The 17,319-nt window shown below is 39.2% G+C and overlaps 1 protein-coding gene across 1 annotated transcript in view; it reads left to right on the forward strand.

Moving 5' to 3' along the window:
• The window catches only part of LOC132010478 (serine/threonine-protein kinase Nek10-like), a 116,142-nt gene that overhangs the window by 50,067 nt on the left and 48,756 nt on the right, over nt 1-17,319 (forward strand). The window contains exons 2-4 of the mRNA XM_059388322.1: nt 4,721-4,904; nt 5,011-5,097; nt 6,541-6,595. Of these exons, the coding sequence (XP_059244305.1) occupies nt 4,721-4,904; nt 5,011-5,097; nt 6,541-6,595 (326 nt within the window). The remainder of the gene's footprint in view (nt 1-4,720; nt 4,905-5,010; nt 5,098-6,540; nt 6,596-17,319) is intronic.

Below are 17,319 nucleotides of genomic sequence, written 5' to 3' on the forward strand. Positions count from 1 at the left end.
ACTACTGGGTATTTACCCTAAAGATACAAACGTAGTGATCCAAAGGGGCATGTGCACCCGAATGTTTATAGCAGCAATGTCCACAATAGCCAAACTATGGAAAGAACCTAGATGTCCATCAACAGATGAATGGATCAAGAAGATGTGGTATATATACACAATGGAATACTATGCAGCCATCAAAAGAAATGAAATCTTGCCATTTGCGACAACATGGATGGAACTAGAGCATATCATGCTTAGCGATATAAGTCAAGCAGAGAAAGACAACTATCATATGATCTCCCTGATATGAGGAAGTGGTGATGCAACATGGGGACTTAAGTGGGTAGGAGAAGAATCAATGAAACAAGATGGGATTGGGAGGGAGACAAACCATAAGTGACTCTTAATCTCACAAAACAAACTGAGGGTTGCTGGGGTGAGAGGGGTTGGGAGAAGGGGGGTGGGGTTATGGACATTGGGGAGGGTATGTGCTTTGGTGAGTGCTGTGAAGTGTGTAAACCTGGCGATTCACAGACCTGTACCCCTGGGGACTAAAAATATATGTTTATAAAAAATAAAAAATTAAAAAAAATAAAAGTACCCTAGGAAATTGAGAAAAATCCATAAATCAAAAACTGTCCATAATTTATCAACACAGAAAATATAGTTAATATTTGATGCATTTCATTTGTACTTTAGCTAACAAGATTATCTTAATATTCAACTTTATTTCCCGATTTTTATGGTCATTGTATCATAAAATTTTCCCTTTATTGCATATGTTTTTCTTTAGTGTAAAAAAAAAAAAAGCACCTCAGCCAGGTGAATTGCTGTCAAGCACTGGGTAGCCCTAACTTTATGTAACTTAGATCACAGTTATTACCTAAACAAATAGAAGACAGTAGGCAAAGACATAGCTCAAATAGAATGACTATTTTAGAACAAAAGAAATGGTGCCTTCTTTATGGTTCTAAAGTAAGGCATCTACAGGATATAGTTAGTGTCGTGCTTTATGTTTATTTCTCACATTTTTTTCCCTCTCTCTCTCGCTCTCTCTGTCTTTCCTGATAAAACATTCTGGGCAATTTAAAAAATTTGCACTATTTTTAATAAAATAGACTCTCTTAATTCTTTCCCTACTGTTGCAGTTAATTTAGGCAATGTCAGTCTGTTACTGTTAGAATTGCTATTCAACTGAAAATGTATTCTAATCTGCTGCACACATAAAAAATTACATTATAATGAGCAAAACCGAGCTAAACATATTTGTGCCTATAACAGCACTGTGACAGGAAGTGTCTCCTGTAACGGTGATGATTTCCATATCAGTGATAATTTTATTGTCCGATTTGCATTGTCTTCTTCTTGCTGCCATATTGATGCACAGAATGTGTCCATCCATTCCTAGGAGCTATATAGATGCCAAAAATATATATATAGTTAAAATATATATAGTTAACTCCATCTCCTATTCCTAGAAAAATCTTAAGTAATTAGAAAGTAAAAAAGATGACAGCAGCCAAATTGCATCCCCCAATGCTGCACACACATTCCACCCCCCCCACACACACACACATATACCCAACTCCCTTTAACAGGTTTATGTACTTGCTGGAGGCAACTTTTGAAAATACCTTAATGGCCTCAACCCTCAGGCTAAAAGCATGTAACCATCTCTGACTTTGGCCAATGCCTACTGGGTTACAGGGGCATTTTGTCATTTCTGGGCCAGCCATCTCTAATACAGATGAGTGGAGTTTTATAACTTTTTGTAAGAGCAAAGGGGAAAAAGGAAGGGAGACATTCACTCCTATTTTTTGGTGTGTTACCAGATATTCTCTTCAGCTCTTAGAGAAAAATCACAATGTAGGATTCTGGATAAACAGGCAAGATAAAAACAAAACAAACAAACAAACAAACAAAAAACCCAGAAGCTACAAAACCTACTCACCATATAGGGGAATTCACCTGTTTTCCTGGCCCTTTTCTCCCTTTAATCTCAATACAGCAACTAGTTATTAAGCAGTTGCTATGTAGAAAACATTATCCAAAGCATGGGGGGGATCTAAAAGAGACTAAAATAGCCCCAGTTGTTCAAGGGAAGAGTTGGTAATAAGTTGGGTACTCAAATATCCACAAGGAAAAACTCTGGAAATCGTATTCAGGAAAATGTGTCTACAGTGGCATATCATTTATTTCAAGGTCAAGAACTCTATCGATTTTTTTTTGAGGCAAAAACTGCTACAAGAGCCTACAGAGGGTTTAAAAAAAAAAAAACTTAAATAGCTATACATTCTACATTACTATATCATATCTTCCATGCTTACAGAGTTTGAAAAAGCATCTCTCAGAATATGAATAACCCTTTATTAGATGCTAAGCAAACACCCAATTATTTATGGATGCAATTTTGATGATTGCAAATGACTTCACCTGCAGCCCAACTGGGTCTTGATTATTGGTTGCAAGTCAAAGGTCCTCAAGTCTGGAATGCCTGCATCAGGACTCACAGCTTCTCCTCACTATTCATTTGTCCAAAGAGAAATGTATTATCCGTGTCTGTCCTAAAAAGAAACAAAGCGTTTGCTACAGTTTTGCAAGTTTTAGAGATATATGGATTCTGGCATCCAGTTCCTTCAGTGCAATAAAGTTTTGTCAACTCCCAAATGATCTCTCTCTCTCTCTCTTTTTAAAAACGTTGATAACATTGACACATCTTGAGTGTATAGTCCCTACAAAGTTGTAAATCTAGTTATGGCCTTTAGAATAGGGCAGTGGATGATTAATTTTGGATAAAAAAGTCATAGGAGGAGGGGCACCTGGATGGCTCATTTGGTTGAGCAACTGCCTTCAACTCAGGTCATGAACCTGGAGTCCCAAGATCAAGTCCAGCATCGGGCTCCCTACTCAGCACGGAGTCTGCTTCTCCCTCTGATCCTCCCCCTTCTCATGATCTCTTTCTTACTCTCTGTCTCTCTCCCAATAAATAAGTAAACTCTTAAAAAAAAAAAAAAAGCCATAGGAGGAAAAACCCCTACATTTATTTCTATGTACATTTCTGACTTTAGTTGAGGATGTTGGAAGAAAAAGGATTTGTGGATTGGGACAGAAAAAGGAGGACAGCATGGAAGGAGTTGAGGGAGTTTGGCAGGAAAGTTTTGAGTCTCAGAAGGAGCCTCCTGGATTTGGTGTCAGGGGCTGAGCTTGGGCAGAGCTGCGGCTGACTTTGGAAGCCCCTTATGAGCCTTAAGCATGGGAAAAATGTGAGAGAATCACACATTCAGCAATGCCAAAGAGTGTCCGAAGCATTTTCCATTTTGGGTCTAAGTTCTCAGACCAGAGTAGATCCAAAAGGCAGGCATGAACAATGCTGAGTCACGAAAGTAGGAAGACGTGGGATGGAGGACTAGCCAAAAAAAATTAAAGTGCTCCATGAACTGCATGTTGGCTTCAACAAAATGAGAACTATCTCCAAGCCTCTTGGTGAAAGCTTGAGGAAAGAGCAATGAAAAAATTCTCAGGAAACAGAGATAACAAGCAAAAATTTGTCGAACAGTTTGCATGGCACAACATTTCTTTGATATTTGTTTCATTTTTTTGTCTTGTTTAGTGAACGGAAACACGTGAAAGCTTTCAGAGGCTGACTTCTAAGTCTAGTCACTCATAACGTCTTAGGTTTGCTTCACCTTAAATTCCATCACTATGGAGTTTTTAGGAACCTCACCCGGTAGCTGTGGGTGTCACTTTCATTTTGGAAAAAAGTATCTGAAAACAAAACAATAAACCACGGACCTGTGTCTCTAGCGTGCATTGGTCATCATTGGAGCCTCTGCCCAGCTCTTCATGTTTCAGGGGACTGCACCTCTCTGCCTCCATGGCCTGGCTGTGTCCGCCATTAAGTTCCCTGAGATTTGAAGAAACTAAGCCCTACTTACCCATTGTGGTTTTGAGATTTGATAGTGGGTTTTTTTTTTCTTAATATTGAAGTATAATTGACATACAATGTTCCATTAGTTTCAGGTGTACAACATAGTAATTCCATAATTCTATACCTTATGCTTTGTTCACTACAAGTGTACCTACTGTCTGTCATGATACAGTGCTGTCACAATGCCACTGACTATACTCCTTATGCTGTACCTTTTATCCCCATGATTTAGAGAGAAAAGAGTATTATTATTATTACTACTATTATTTTATTTTATTTTGTTTTGTTTTTAGAGAGAGAGAGAGTGGGGTGGGGGAAGGGGTAGATAGAGAGAGAGAATCTTAAGCAGGTTCCATGCCCAGCATTAGGGTCCAGTGTGGGGCTCCATCCCACGACCCTCAGATCATGACCTGGGCAGAAATCAAGTGTCAGACATTCAACCAACTGAGCCACCCAGGCGCCTGAGACAGAACAAATATTATTAAGATAACTTAAAGGAAAGTAATTTCGGCTTCATTGGTACATATCTTTTCCTTAGTGCCTCACTTTCTTCTGCCAGACTGTACAGACCTCTGTCACTGAGCATCTTGGTATATCCATTCTTGTTTGTCCAGTGGTGCAGCTACACTTTCTTCTTAGTCCTAGACTGAAGGAGCTCTACCCCTGGTGTGTGGCTACAATGTTACTGGCACTTGAGCACAAACATTTATAAGAAGGCAGCCAGCATTTTCCTATCCGCACTGACAAACTTTGGGTCCTGCAGAAGGAAGGAAGGAAAGGCGACCCTAAGCTGGATCTGTCTTGCAGGAGACCTTCGAGAAGGCAAGCCTGAGCAGCAGCAGCAGTGGGGCCGCCAGCCTGAAAAGCGAACTCTCAGAGAGCGCAGACCTGCCCCCCGAGGGCTTCCAGGTCCCCGGCAGTAAGGAGGAAGACAGGGCCTGTGATGAAATCCTGTCGGAGGAGAACTTCAACTTGGAAAATATCGAGAAAGGTATTGCTAGTGAAATGGGGACAGCAGATATGAGCTCTTGACTTCGGTCTCTTTCGAGGCTCATTTGCTTTTTATTTTATTCTGTTATTCTTTGATTCACGTGCAGATATGTACTCAGAGCTAGATGATGAACTGGACATTTCGGACAACTCCAGCAGCTCCAGTTCAAGCCCTTTAAAAGAATCTACATTCAGTAAGTTTTTGCTGGCCTGCGGGGATCCGGTAGGTCATGGTTTGGGAATCACACTTGGTAGTTGAGTAAATGCCGTCATGTACATAGGCAGAAGTTTGTTCTCCAGGTGCGGCGCTAATTAGGACAGGTTGGTCTAGCTCTGTGATGGGCCCAGAGGCCAGCTGGCACTGCGGTCTTCTGTTGCCTCAGCTGTCAAGTGAATAGTTTCATTATTTCTACTAGCAAACCCAGATTCCAACTGGCGAGTGGAGATAACTAATTTGGAGACACACTAAATAACCACAAGAATAATGGAAGTGACTTCTTATGAATCTAGTCTATAGGGATTAGAGACCTGGAGAAGAAATTAGTCCTGGCGTAGACTACGTTTTGTACAATTTTATTTCCATTATGAAGAGATATATTTTAAACACTAAAGTAAAATAAATATTTTAGTTGTTTATTACTATGAAAAAATGAAATGTGTAAATTCAGTCCATCCGTGAATTCTGACTCTTGATTTAAAACAGGAAAGTAAATAGTCTGGGGTATGAGGTATGAAAAAGAAAAGATATATTTGGAAAAATGTAAAGATTATAAGGAAAGATAGGATTCAATTTGTTCAAATCTGCAACTGAAAGAAAAGAAAGGTTAAAATAGAATATGGTGAGATAAGAATAATTCATTTAAAAGAGTAGGTTGAAGGCACATTAATTAGATAAGTAGAAATACTCTGAAATAAAGTTAGTATAAACGATTTCCTCTCATTAATGACTATACTATGAAAATCTCATAAAAGAAAGTTTAAAATAGTCTCCCCAAGGACCTAAGTAAAACCCTAAGGAGTTGCTTCGTTTGCTTCATTTTTTGTTCCTTTCCAAACTTAACTGTCCGTAAAATAATGACTAGATGTTTCAGATTTTCTGGGATAATCTGTTTCCATCATTGATCTATTTTCCCACAAATTCCTGCTTGCTAGATAAAAATGTCTTGATTGGTGATTAGGAAAACATGAAAGCTATACAGGAAAAAATATTCATATGTAGCAGATTCTACAAGCTGTTTTGAGATTAATTCAGCTTTGTATGTTCGGGGTAACAGTGGTGAGGAAGGTCAGTGGGAAAGCGAGGAAGGAAAAGTTGAACCCTTAAACTTGCATGTGGTAACTTATACTTATCTTGTCAAGGCCCTTAGGATAATTATGAGATAGATATTTTATTGTATTTTATTAGCTACTAATAACAGAGTTTCCTTTGGAAAAAGGACCTTAAACAATCCTGTCCAGTAAATAGTAATTTGAAGCTTTCTATTTTAACTGATACTTTTATAAATGAAGACCGTCTTTAGAGTATGCTAAATACTGCTCACATAATAGAATGCAGCTTTTTAAAATGAATAAATAGATAAATAAATAAAAGATTTGCACAGGGAAAATGTAAAGCTATTTTTATGTTCTTATTTCAGGCATTTTAAAGAGAAGTTTTAGTGCCTCAGGAGGAGAAAGACAATCCCAAACAAGGTATGTACATATTGAGCTCCCAGAAGTCTGCAGAGCCATTATTGGTTGCTAAACCAAAACCTCGTAGCCAGAAGTCACCATGGACATGGGTGGTAGAGGCTGATAGACCCACCTTCCCAGCACAGATTGCATTTTACCAGGAGCGTACTGGAAAGTGTACTAAGCTTGGGCCTGGGTTTAATCTAGCTTTGTGATCTTAGCTAAGCCATTAGCCTAATGGAGCTCAGGGCTGGACCAGAGAAGTAGTTAGTTATGCATTATGAGGCCATCTGGAGCCCTGGCTCCTTATATCTTGTTTTTCCACAATCCCAATTGTCAATCCCTGATTGACTTGTGCAACAGGGAGATTCATTCAAAGGCTTTGGGGGCCCACATAATGAGGAACCAGGGAATCAAACTTAGGAAGGAATGAAAGTCATCCTCATGGCAAATGTGGCAAACGTGGACCCCATCACCTCCATATCCCAGCCAGCAGGAAGTAGAAGGAGCACATGGAGACGTGCCCCTTCCTTTTAAGGACATGACTCAGGCATTGTGCTCATCCCTTCTGCTCACATACCATTGGCCAGAACTTAATTATATGAACACATCTAGCTGAAAGAGAGGATAAATATGTTTGGGGGATTCTATTTTAAAAGTAAAAAGAACTCTTTTATGACCACCATCAATTTCTCCAACAGTTATCTCTTGGACAAAAGACTAAAATGAAACTATTAAGTCGGGCCTTTTGAAAGTCCCTGATGACGTTCGTGAGGGTGATTTCCGCGACACTGGTGAGGTGGACAGGAGTGGAAGCTCGATCGTGGTGCTTTCAGAAGTTGCAAAAGCAGAGATGGGAAGGAAGCTACCAGTGAGCTGGCCAGTTAGCTGGCAAGCGACTTTTGATGGAAAAGGACCTTCTTAGACTCAGGATGACCTCAGGGTGGCTGGGACTCAGAAGAGGCAGCCAGTGGAGAGGAGAGATAAAGAGGGAAAGAAATTGCTGGAACACTGGCACAGAGTAGTGGAGCCCAAAGATCAGGTCTGGGAAAGAGGAAGTGACAGCCCTTTCTCTGTGTCTGAAGAAAGGGAGGCACAGATAAAATTAAGCTAGAAAAGCAGAGAAGAGGGTTAGAAAAGATAATACTTGGTGGTTTCTGGTCATTAGATGACGTTAACTGCTGTGAGGATGGTCTAGATTTGAGGAGGGTGAAGTGAAGAAGAACCAGTATAAAAATGGGCAGACACCTGAGCGGAGACAGCTCTGAGATGAAGGTGCTGGTTGAGGCTGGAATGCATTGAAGCTGCGGGTGACCTTGGTCGGGGGCGTGGCTACATGCCATGGGACAAAAGGCTAAGGCCATGCTATGCTTCAGCAGTTGGGCTTTCTGGACCAGGCAAAGGAACATGATTCTGATTGACTTGTGCAAAAGGGAGGTTCATTCAAAGGCTTTGGGGGCCTTTGAGGAACCAGGGAATCAAACTTAAGAAGGAATGAAAGTCAGGTGAGCCGCTGCAATCTGTAGAGGAGACACAGGCTCAGAAAGGCCCTGGTGTTGGGACAAAGAAGCTCCCAGTCTGTTTGTTCCATCCATGTGTCACCTTCCTCAGGATCTGGTGTCCTGTGTGAGAGAGTCGGGGGGGCCTGGTTTGAATTAACACTCTATTCACTGCTGCGGGGAGGGCTGAGCTCCTGGATCTACTTCCATGAGGGGTCTTTGTTGGAGGGAGCAGGTTCTAGGTGCTAGGCAGCCAGAATGGAACTCTTTTCTGCTTCTGGGCTCAAGGGTGCTGCTGGGAAGAAGAATTCAGAATGAAGAACCTACTTAGCAAAATCCTGAGGGGTTCAGTTGGGTGGCAAAGAAGAGTTCCTAGAGAAAATCATTTTTGTAAATACCGAGTAGTGCAATTGCTGGGTCATAGGGCAGTTCTATTTTCAACATTTTGAGGAACCTGGGTATTTACCTTAAAGATACAAACGTAGTGATCCGAAGGGGCATGTGCACCCAAATGTTTATAGCAACAATGTCCACAATAGCCAAACTATGGAAAGAACCTAGATGTCCATCAACAGATGAATGGATCAAGAAGATGTGGTATATATACACAATGGAATACTATGCAGCCAAGATTTCAAAAGAAATGAAATCTTGCCCTTTGCGACAACATGAATGGAACTAGAGCATATCATGCTTAGCGAAGTAAGTCAAGCAGAGAAAGACAGCTATCATATGATCTCCCTGATATGAGGAAGTGGTGATGCAACATGGGGGCTTAAGTGGGTAGGAGAAGAATCAATGAAACAAGATGGGATTGGGAGGGAGACAAACCATAAGTGACTCTTAATCTCACAAAACAAACTGAGGGTTGCTGGGGGGCGGAGGGTTGGGAGAAGGGGGGTGGGGTTATGGACATTGGGGAGGGTATGTGCTTTGGTGAGTGCTGTGAAGTGTGTAAACCTGGCGATTCACAGACCTGTACCCCTGGGGATAAAAATATATGTTTATAAAAAATAAAAAAAGAAAAAAAGAAAGAAAATCATTTTTGTTTAGTCAAAAATACAGTACCATTGATTACTGATTTTTTTTTTTCACATAATGTTCAGGAATGGTTAGCGTGAAACTTTTCCTTGTCCTAACTCATTTCCAGTGTTGCTAGTAACAAAAGCCCAAGGAAAACTGATCCAAGTGCTTAAAATACCAGAAGCATAATTGAGGAAAGCCTACACATTTTTTAGTGGGCCAGTGTGCAGAGGAGTGGTGGTTAGAAGTAATGGAGAGAGCAGGGGAAAGAGAAACAGTCCCAAACCCAAAGGAGAATGGAGAACGAGAATGGGGGATCTGGAGGACTTGGGACTTGAATGGTAAGATCACCTAAGGAGTTTCCCGGGCTTGCAGTTCCCTCCCATAGCCTACCTTCTGTCATCTTGTCCTTAAGTCACCACCTATACCCCTATGTTCCACAGATGTGGAAGCCCCACACAGGAGCCTGGAGCCATGGGAGCTCTTGCTCGTTTGGTCCAGCAAGGGGGGAGGCAGGTTTGGGAGACATGGCTATGGAGCTGGGGATCTGAACGCCTGGTAGCATGGAGTCAGTTTGTTTTCTTCAACTCTGGCATCAGAGCTTCTGTCTTAACCACATTGCAAGTTGAATAGATTTTTGTGAGCTGATCTGGAAATCTTTCCAACTGCTTGGGAACAGCGTTTGCATAGGAAAATGTTCCACATGTTTTCCTGCAAAATACTTAGCAAGCGCCCTCGGGAATGTAGCATTTCCCAATTTTGTGATTATTTATATTTCTAAGAACTTGATCAGAAGGCTTTTTTTTCCATTATTGGATAATTTATTCATTGATATGAAATTGCTTAAATGTATAGAAGAAGTGCAAAACAAGTATTTTAGTACAAAAATACATTATGACATATGGGTTTTACTCCCCAGTTAAAAGAATTTTATGTTAAAATGGGAATTTCCAATCAGATAAATTTATGCATCTTGAAATTGTTAAATAATTCTAGTCTTTTTTTTTTTTCTCAAAGGACTCATGGAATTGTGTTATTTGCACAAATTCAGTTGAAGTCCAGACCTTCAAAAACAAAAGAAACATATTTATTACATGTTCTAGAGTTTGATATGTTTTTTTTTTTTAAGATTTTATTTATTTATTTGACAGACAGAGTCCACAAGTAGGCAGAGAGGCAGGCAGAGAGAGGGAAGCAGGCTCCCCGCTGAGCAGAGAGCCTGAGGTGGGGCTCTATCCCAGGACCCTGAGATCATGACCTGAGCCGAAGTTAGAGGCTTAACCCACTGAGGCATCCAGGCGCCCCTTGAGATGGTTTTTAAAAGCTAGTCATCATCTTAACATTTTATAGCTAGTTGGGTGAACCAGAATCAACAGAAAGGAGAAGTTCAAACTGAAGCTCATTGAAAAAGGGGATATTACAGAGCGTAATTACATTAACCCCTTTGAATTGTGGCTAATGACCACATCCAGCAGGTGGAAAATGGGAAATAACCCAAATGTTGAGATTGTTGGATCAGAAGTCACATCAGTGAATAGGACCGAAGCTAAAATCATATTTGAAAACTGTACTGTGTATGGTAGAGTGTGACATGCCATCAGGGAACTCGGTTTGTTTTAAGACAAGCTCTCTTCCCTCAAGGAACTCAGAGTGAAACAGGGAGACAAGGGCAGACTTCAGAAGAGAAGAAATGACAAAAGACAGCCCATGATTCATGCCAAATGAGAGGAAAGAAGATTAATGACTTTTGATTTCCTTCCAAGCAATCCCCAGAGCTTCTCTAAATTGAAAAGAGACAACTCTAAAATGTACTTATGATTCTTTAAATTAAAAGACGTTAAATAAAGCTTGAGTTATTTGCAATCTAACTTGTTTAGGATTTTTCTGGGTTTCTTGGTTTATACCAATAAGAAGCCATCCTGCAGAATATTTAGAAGCTAAATGAGAAGTTAGAATCTAAAAGAAGATAGCCACACTGCGTACTAGAAAATATTTAGAAGCTAAATTAGATGTTACGATATAAAAGAAAATAACAAAGTGACATAATAGAAAATATTTAGATGTTAAATAAGAAGTTAGAATCTAAAACAAGGTAGCAAAGCTTCAAAATAGAATAAAGATACATAGAAAATCAAGCCGTAGAGATTTTTTGGCTCTTCTATGCCACATATGAAATGGTAGACCAGTTAAAATGAGACCCGGAGCAGCTCTCCTTCTTGGGAAGCCTTACTGGCTCTTTAAAAAAGAGAATCGGTCTCATTTAGAAAAAACCACAGGTAAGTGCATGTTTGACCTGAGCATGTCTACTAGAGCTAAGAATTCAAACTTCATCCTGGCTAACTAGTTCAAAGAGAAAACTTAAGAATAAATTTTGAACTTATGTCAACACAGATATCAGGGCCCAGAATTAAGCCAATTATCTGCTGAAAAACCAAGTTACCTCCCTAATAACTCACCATAGACTTGCAAATGGAACTAGGCAGGGCAGCTTCTGCCCTCCTTAGGGAGATACTGGTATCAAGGCTGATGAGAGGAAACATCCCATTAGAACTGGAAGGCACCCTGGTGATCCAGGTCATCACCAGATGATGAAATGCTTTTCAGGACTATAATTAATCACAAGACCAAGAGAGAGCTAGTTCTCAACTATTGGAAGTTCTATGTTCCATCTATTAATTACTCAGCAGAAATGACATGAAATCAACAAATAATTCTTTTGGGCTCCTTTCCTTGCCAAACTCCTCCCCAGATCTCAAGCCTCCGTCCTCAAGTCACCAAAAGTCCTAGAAGCCAAACTGAAAACAACCAGATCATTAGAGAGAACTCCATTCCTCAGTCTGGAACTGGAGGCATTTACAAAGCAGAGATGAATCTCCAAACCCCCATTCCCAAGACTCCAGATGAAATCTCCCCCATCAGGATGCCATCCATATAGCAACCATTCCCAATGCTTTCCTGGCTCCCCAGAAAATCTGGAGAGGTCGATGGAGCAGTTTTTATACTATAGCAGTGGACTTGGGGAGCTTCTGGTTGACCTACATTTCCTAATAATAAACAGGTCATTCATACTGTATGTGTATTCACGTAGTATAATTTGCTTTTAGGCTTTTGACTTACTAGAATAGACAGTTGATTTTACACCTTCATTTTTTTACATCTTTGCATGTTATTGGAGAATCATTAGCAGAAACATCACCTGGCATACACTTACATTTTTCCATTTGAATGTCACCAAATAACTGCTTTAGTTGCAATAGACCTATTCTACTAAGGTCTAATAGTTTGTTCTCCTGAAGATGCGGAACCATGAGATAACTAGAACAAGAAGTTCCAGCTAGTAAATAATGAAAGGCAGATAAAAATGAACTTAATGGTATATTTTTTATATATTGCTTTTAACAAATGCACACAGGTCATGTGATGGTCTAGTTGAACAACTTTTCTTAAATGAGAATGTGAGAAGTTTGTTTTAACAGTTTCAAAGAGGTATAATTCACACAAAATAAACTGCACATATTTAAAATGTGTAATATGATAAGCTTTGAATATGTATATCTCTGTGAAATAACAATTAAGATGGTGAACATATCCACCTACAAGTGTTCTTGTGTCCATTTTTACCTTCCCTTATGCTCCTCACTCCCCCACCCCAGGCATTCATTAATCTGCTCGTTGCACTCTAGATTAGTCAGCATTTTAGAATTTCATCTAAATGGAATTATATAGTACATACTCTTATTTGTCTGGCTTCTTTTAGGCAGCATGATTATTTGGAGATCTGTCCCTCCAGTTTTCATAGTGTATCAATAGTTCATTCCTTTTTATTTTGAAGTAGTAGTCCATTGTATGGATTTATCATGGTTTGTTTTCTATTCATCTGTTAATGGACATTAGAGTGCCAGTACTTGGTTATAACAGATAAAGCTGTGACGAACATTTGTGTTTTTGTATGGATACATACTTTTAAAAATCTTGCATTGGGGAGCCTGTTTGGGGCTCAGTGGGTTAAGCATCTGATTCTTGATTTTGGCTCAGGTCATGATCTCAGGGTCCTGAGATAGAGACCTGCATCTGGCTCTACATTCAGTGTGGAGTCTGCTTGAGATTCTCTCTCTCCCTCTCCTTCTTCCCCTCCTGCTCATGTTCTCTCTCTCTCAGATGAATAAATTTTTAAAAAAGTCAATAAAAAAGTAAAAATCTTGGGTAAATACCTAGAAGTGAAATTACTGGAACATATGGTAGGTGTATGCTTAACTTTTTAAAAAACTGCCAAACTGTTGTCCAGAGTGGTTGTATACCATTTTTACAATCCCAGTTTTAGAGATTTGAACCCTACTCACACATTGAGAAAGGTTGAAGTGCATGATAGTATTTGTGGAAATCATCTTTTATTTTGATGTGTACATCTCTGAAATCATAAGGAGTAAGAAAGTAGAATTTACTTTTCATAGCCATCTGTCACAAAATCTCTCTTTTGAAGTAATCATATTAAATAAATATCTTTATTATTACTGTTTATTTGATATTTTTTGAACACTGACAGTGTTAGTCAGAGCTTGTTTAATTAATGTCTGTGTCAAGGAAAAAAAAAACCCAAAATCAATAATTAAGACTGCCTTTGAAATTTCTAACATTAATCTATTTGAAATTTCTAACTTAAATAATCTAAATTTTGCCTCCATTACTACTTGTTAGGAAAGAATTAAGAATGGGTTTGACTTTCATCAGTTTCTTATCTGGATTTTAAAGTGTCAGTACATAGGTAGATAGTTCTCACCGATGAAATATAACATTTTATTTCAATTTACAAATAAATTATCCTGTATAGTGGAACTTGATAATGCACACACAGGCTTCAACCTATTGAACTATTACGTGCATTCACTCCTAGTAAGCTTTGGCCATTGTATTATGCCTTTCTTAAGAATATTCATTCATTCATTCAATTAATATTTATTATTGCATACTGTCACATACGAGGCAATGCCTGGGCCGTCTTTGCATTTCTCAGAATGCAATGTATTGCACACAGGTGCCGGACCACAAATACTCGTTAATTAACAGATGAATGACTGTTATCTTACCATATATTCTATACCTTTCATTAGAAGAGGACTAAAATCCCACTTACAGACTAGAACCTAGGAGCCTTTGCCGTAAGCACCCCCCCCTGCCTTTTTAAGATTCTGTTGCTTAGGCAACAAGATTTCTCCATGCCTGCTTGCATTCTGTTGCCAAGGCAACAGGGTATCATTGGCAGGTTGGTCTGAGACATCGAATGTTTGTGGTTTGAGAGATGCCTGTGGCTCGCAACTTCTTTGATAAATCAGGGTATGCATAGTGTAACCTCAGGGCCTATTGGTCTTGCCTCCTTTTAGCTGAAGTCTTGCTTATTTTGACTTGTGGGTATCCTCTACTCCCCCTTTTCATAATCCATATCCAGTTTTACTTAAATAAATACTGTTTGATCACTACTTGCCAGAATCAACCTAGCCTATCAAGCTGTCTTACAGAAACAATGAATTATCAATAAGACCACTTTATTCCTTTTCTGTGCTAGTTCTAAACTTTTGTGGCTAATTGCTTGTTTGCTTCTAGCAGTTCTTGGAGTAGGAGAGGAGAGCCTCAGGGGCGCTGTTCTCCTTTCCGGTAGTGACATCACTGCTGTTAACTTCACAGATAGGGGACAAGAGAACCCCACATAATGCCGGTTTTTTTTCCACACATTATGAGTGTTGCTACCTGAAAGAGACTTCTAAGCAGTAAAGTGCTAGTTAGTTCAGATGGTATGATTACAGTAGCCTCAGAAGGCATTATCTTAATACTGTAAGTCACCTTTCTCATTTTGAAATGTTAAATATTTCTCCTTTTATCAACATCAGCTAGTACTAACTACTTTTCACAATTGAATTAAGTAATGTAATGCACCTCCCTTGGTCCAGAAGTATATTCAGAAGGATTTTACAAAATGAAAATTCTAGAACTCTATCTCCTTCATGGCTAAGACTCCTCTGGCACAGTAATTATCCAAGTAATTTACCCTGCACTCGAAGCCATTCAGTGAGAAGTGGATTTAAGAAATTTCAAAGTTAATACCTTCAATCTCCACTTTACCCGTTATTGCTTTGGGGTGGAAGTTGTGGGCTAATATTCCAAACCAGTGCTTCAGTTTCTGCTTTGGCTTATAAATTCTGGATGAAGTTACCCCAGATCTGAAGAGAGTTGGAAGGGATGACCTTTCAGAATCCTTTGTAACCTTCCGTTTCTCTGAAATTCTGTTTCATCAGCCTGAAGTCCTATTAGTCAATTCCCATTTCAAAAGTTTCAGAGGACACAAGCTTCATTATATTAAGCCTTTTCACCAGGAAAGAACATTTCTGGAATGTTCTCTTTGTGTTAAATCATTTTTGTCTGTTTTCCAACTTACACTATCAAGGGAAACCATCCTCTGCAGCCATAATGTTCTGTTGGACATAAACATTCAATCCGATTCAGTCTAGAGGCAGACTTCCCTCAGGCTCTGCATAATTTCAATCTTTCGCCCATCTGTGGACCTAACAATCCTATAGTTAAATGTTTGTCACTTCTGGCTACAATGAGTCTGTTCTATTTGAAAATTTCAGATGACTAATCTTTCTTGTGATCCATGATATAATTTCCAGAGAAATTAACAGTTTTCCTGCTATACCCCTGCAAGCTTGTGAGTTTCAAGATGAGGGACTATTTCTTTTCACCATTCCTTCTGTATTGCCTGGCACAGTTTCTACACATAGTGGGCCCTTAATAAATATTGTTTTAATGAATGTGTGGTGGTTATTCTAAAGATCCCCTAAAGTTCATTATGCAGGAGTTTAGCGTTATATTAAGGAGTAACAAAGTTGGCAGCAACTTGGCAATGTCAGGATAGTCTGTTTCACATATATCACTGGCCCATTTTTTAATACGTACAAATGTTTGAAGCTTTGGATTCTTCAGGACAACTGGAATAGTCATCTACTTAGCTCGGCATGTGAGTGGTTATCAGCTATCAAAAGTACCCATAACCTTAGGAATAAAAGATCTCCACAAGTTACATTTTCTTTACCATTTAAGATTGTCTAAGAGGTATTGCTGGCTTAGCAGCTACAGGCCATGGGTATTAGCCTCAGGCATAATGTTTGTGAACACAATGACAAGACCTTCCAAAGAAGAGTCTGGCATGCATTGTTGAATATGGAGGCCGATGGCCACATGTGGATCTTGAGCAGTTGAAATGTAGCTAGTGTGACTGAGGAATGAAATTTTAAAATTTTATTTTAATATTCATTTAAATATAAACAATGTCAGATATCTCATTAGATTTTTATAGTTAGTGCCTGCTAAAATAGTATTTTAGATAAATTTGGTTAAATAGGATATATTCTTAAAATTAACATCTCCTTTTTATTTCTACTTTTTGAAAATGTGGCTACCAGAAAACTTAAACTTTTATTTGTGATTTGCATGGCATTTCTGTTGGACAGTGGTAGACCTGTCTAGAAGGCTATGGCACAGGGTTACTCGTGCATGCTGTGATATACCATATGTCCAAAGATATTCTGCTCCTCAGCTCAGCCTAGAAGCACCCTGCCCATATTTGGATACTACTGAGATTATGCCCCTCTTTGACCTTTCTGAGGGCAGGGCTTATCCATTTTCTTTCTTTAAACATGCCCTTATCCCAGAACTAGGGAGAGTTATTAACTGTATAAGGCTGGCAAGTTTCTATTGACTTTTCACTGACTTAAGAACTTGTGCTGAGAAAGGGACAGAGACAATCGTGGGATCAGGAGAGGGCTGGCTTGGTGGGAGTTAGGAGGAGTGAAGAAGGAAAAAGGAAAAAGGAAGGAACTTACAATCGGCTTTGGTATTATTCCTGTACTCCAGCTGGGAGGAGGGTAAATGAGAGCCAATTTTGTTTTGCTTCATAATTTAGGTATGTGTTACATTTATATATCAAGATTTCTGTGCTTATAATGAAAATGTTGGGGTAAGAGATTTACTAGCCATGTTTATTTGTATTTAAATCCCTCCCTCCATTCCTACTCAGCAGATACCTATCATGTGCCTTGAATGTAGTAGATGTTCAGTATGTTTTTGTTGGGCTTAAATTTTGCATTACATTTTGTTACATTAAATTTGGTATAGTTCTTATAACTTGTCAGGGCACAGATGTTTCTTATTTCATTCCAAAATAACTATTAA

The sequence above is a fragment of the Mustela nigripes genome, chromosome 2 (assembly GCF_022355385.1).
Source record: "Mustela nigripes isolate SB6536 chromosome 2, MUSNIG.SB6536, whole genome shotgun sequence".
In the NCBI taxonomy this organism is placed as follows: domain Eukaryota; kingdom Metazoa; phylum Chordata; class Mammalia; order Carnivora; family Mustelidae; genus Mustela; species Mustela nigripes.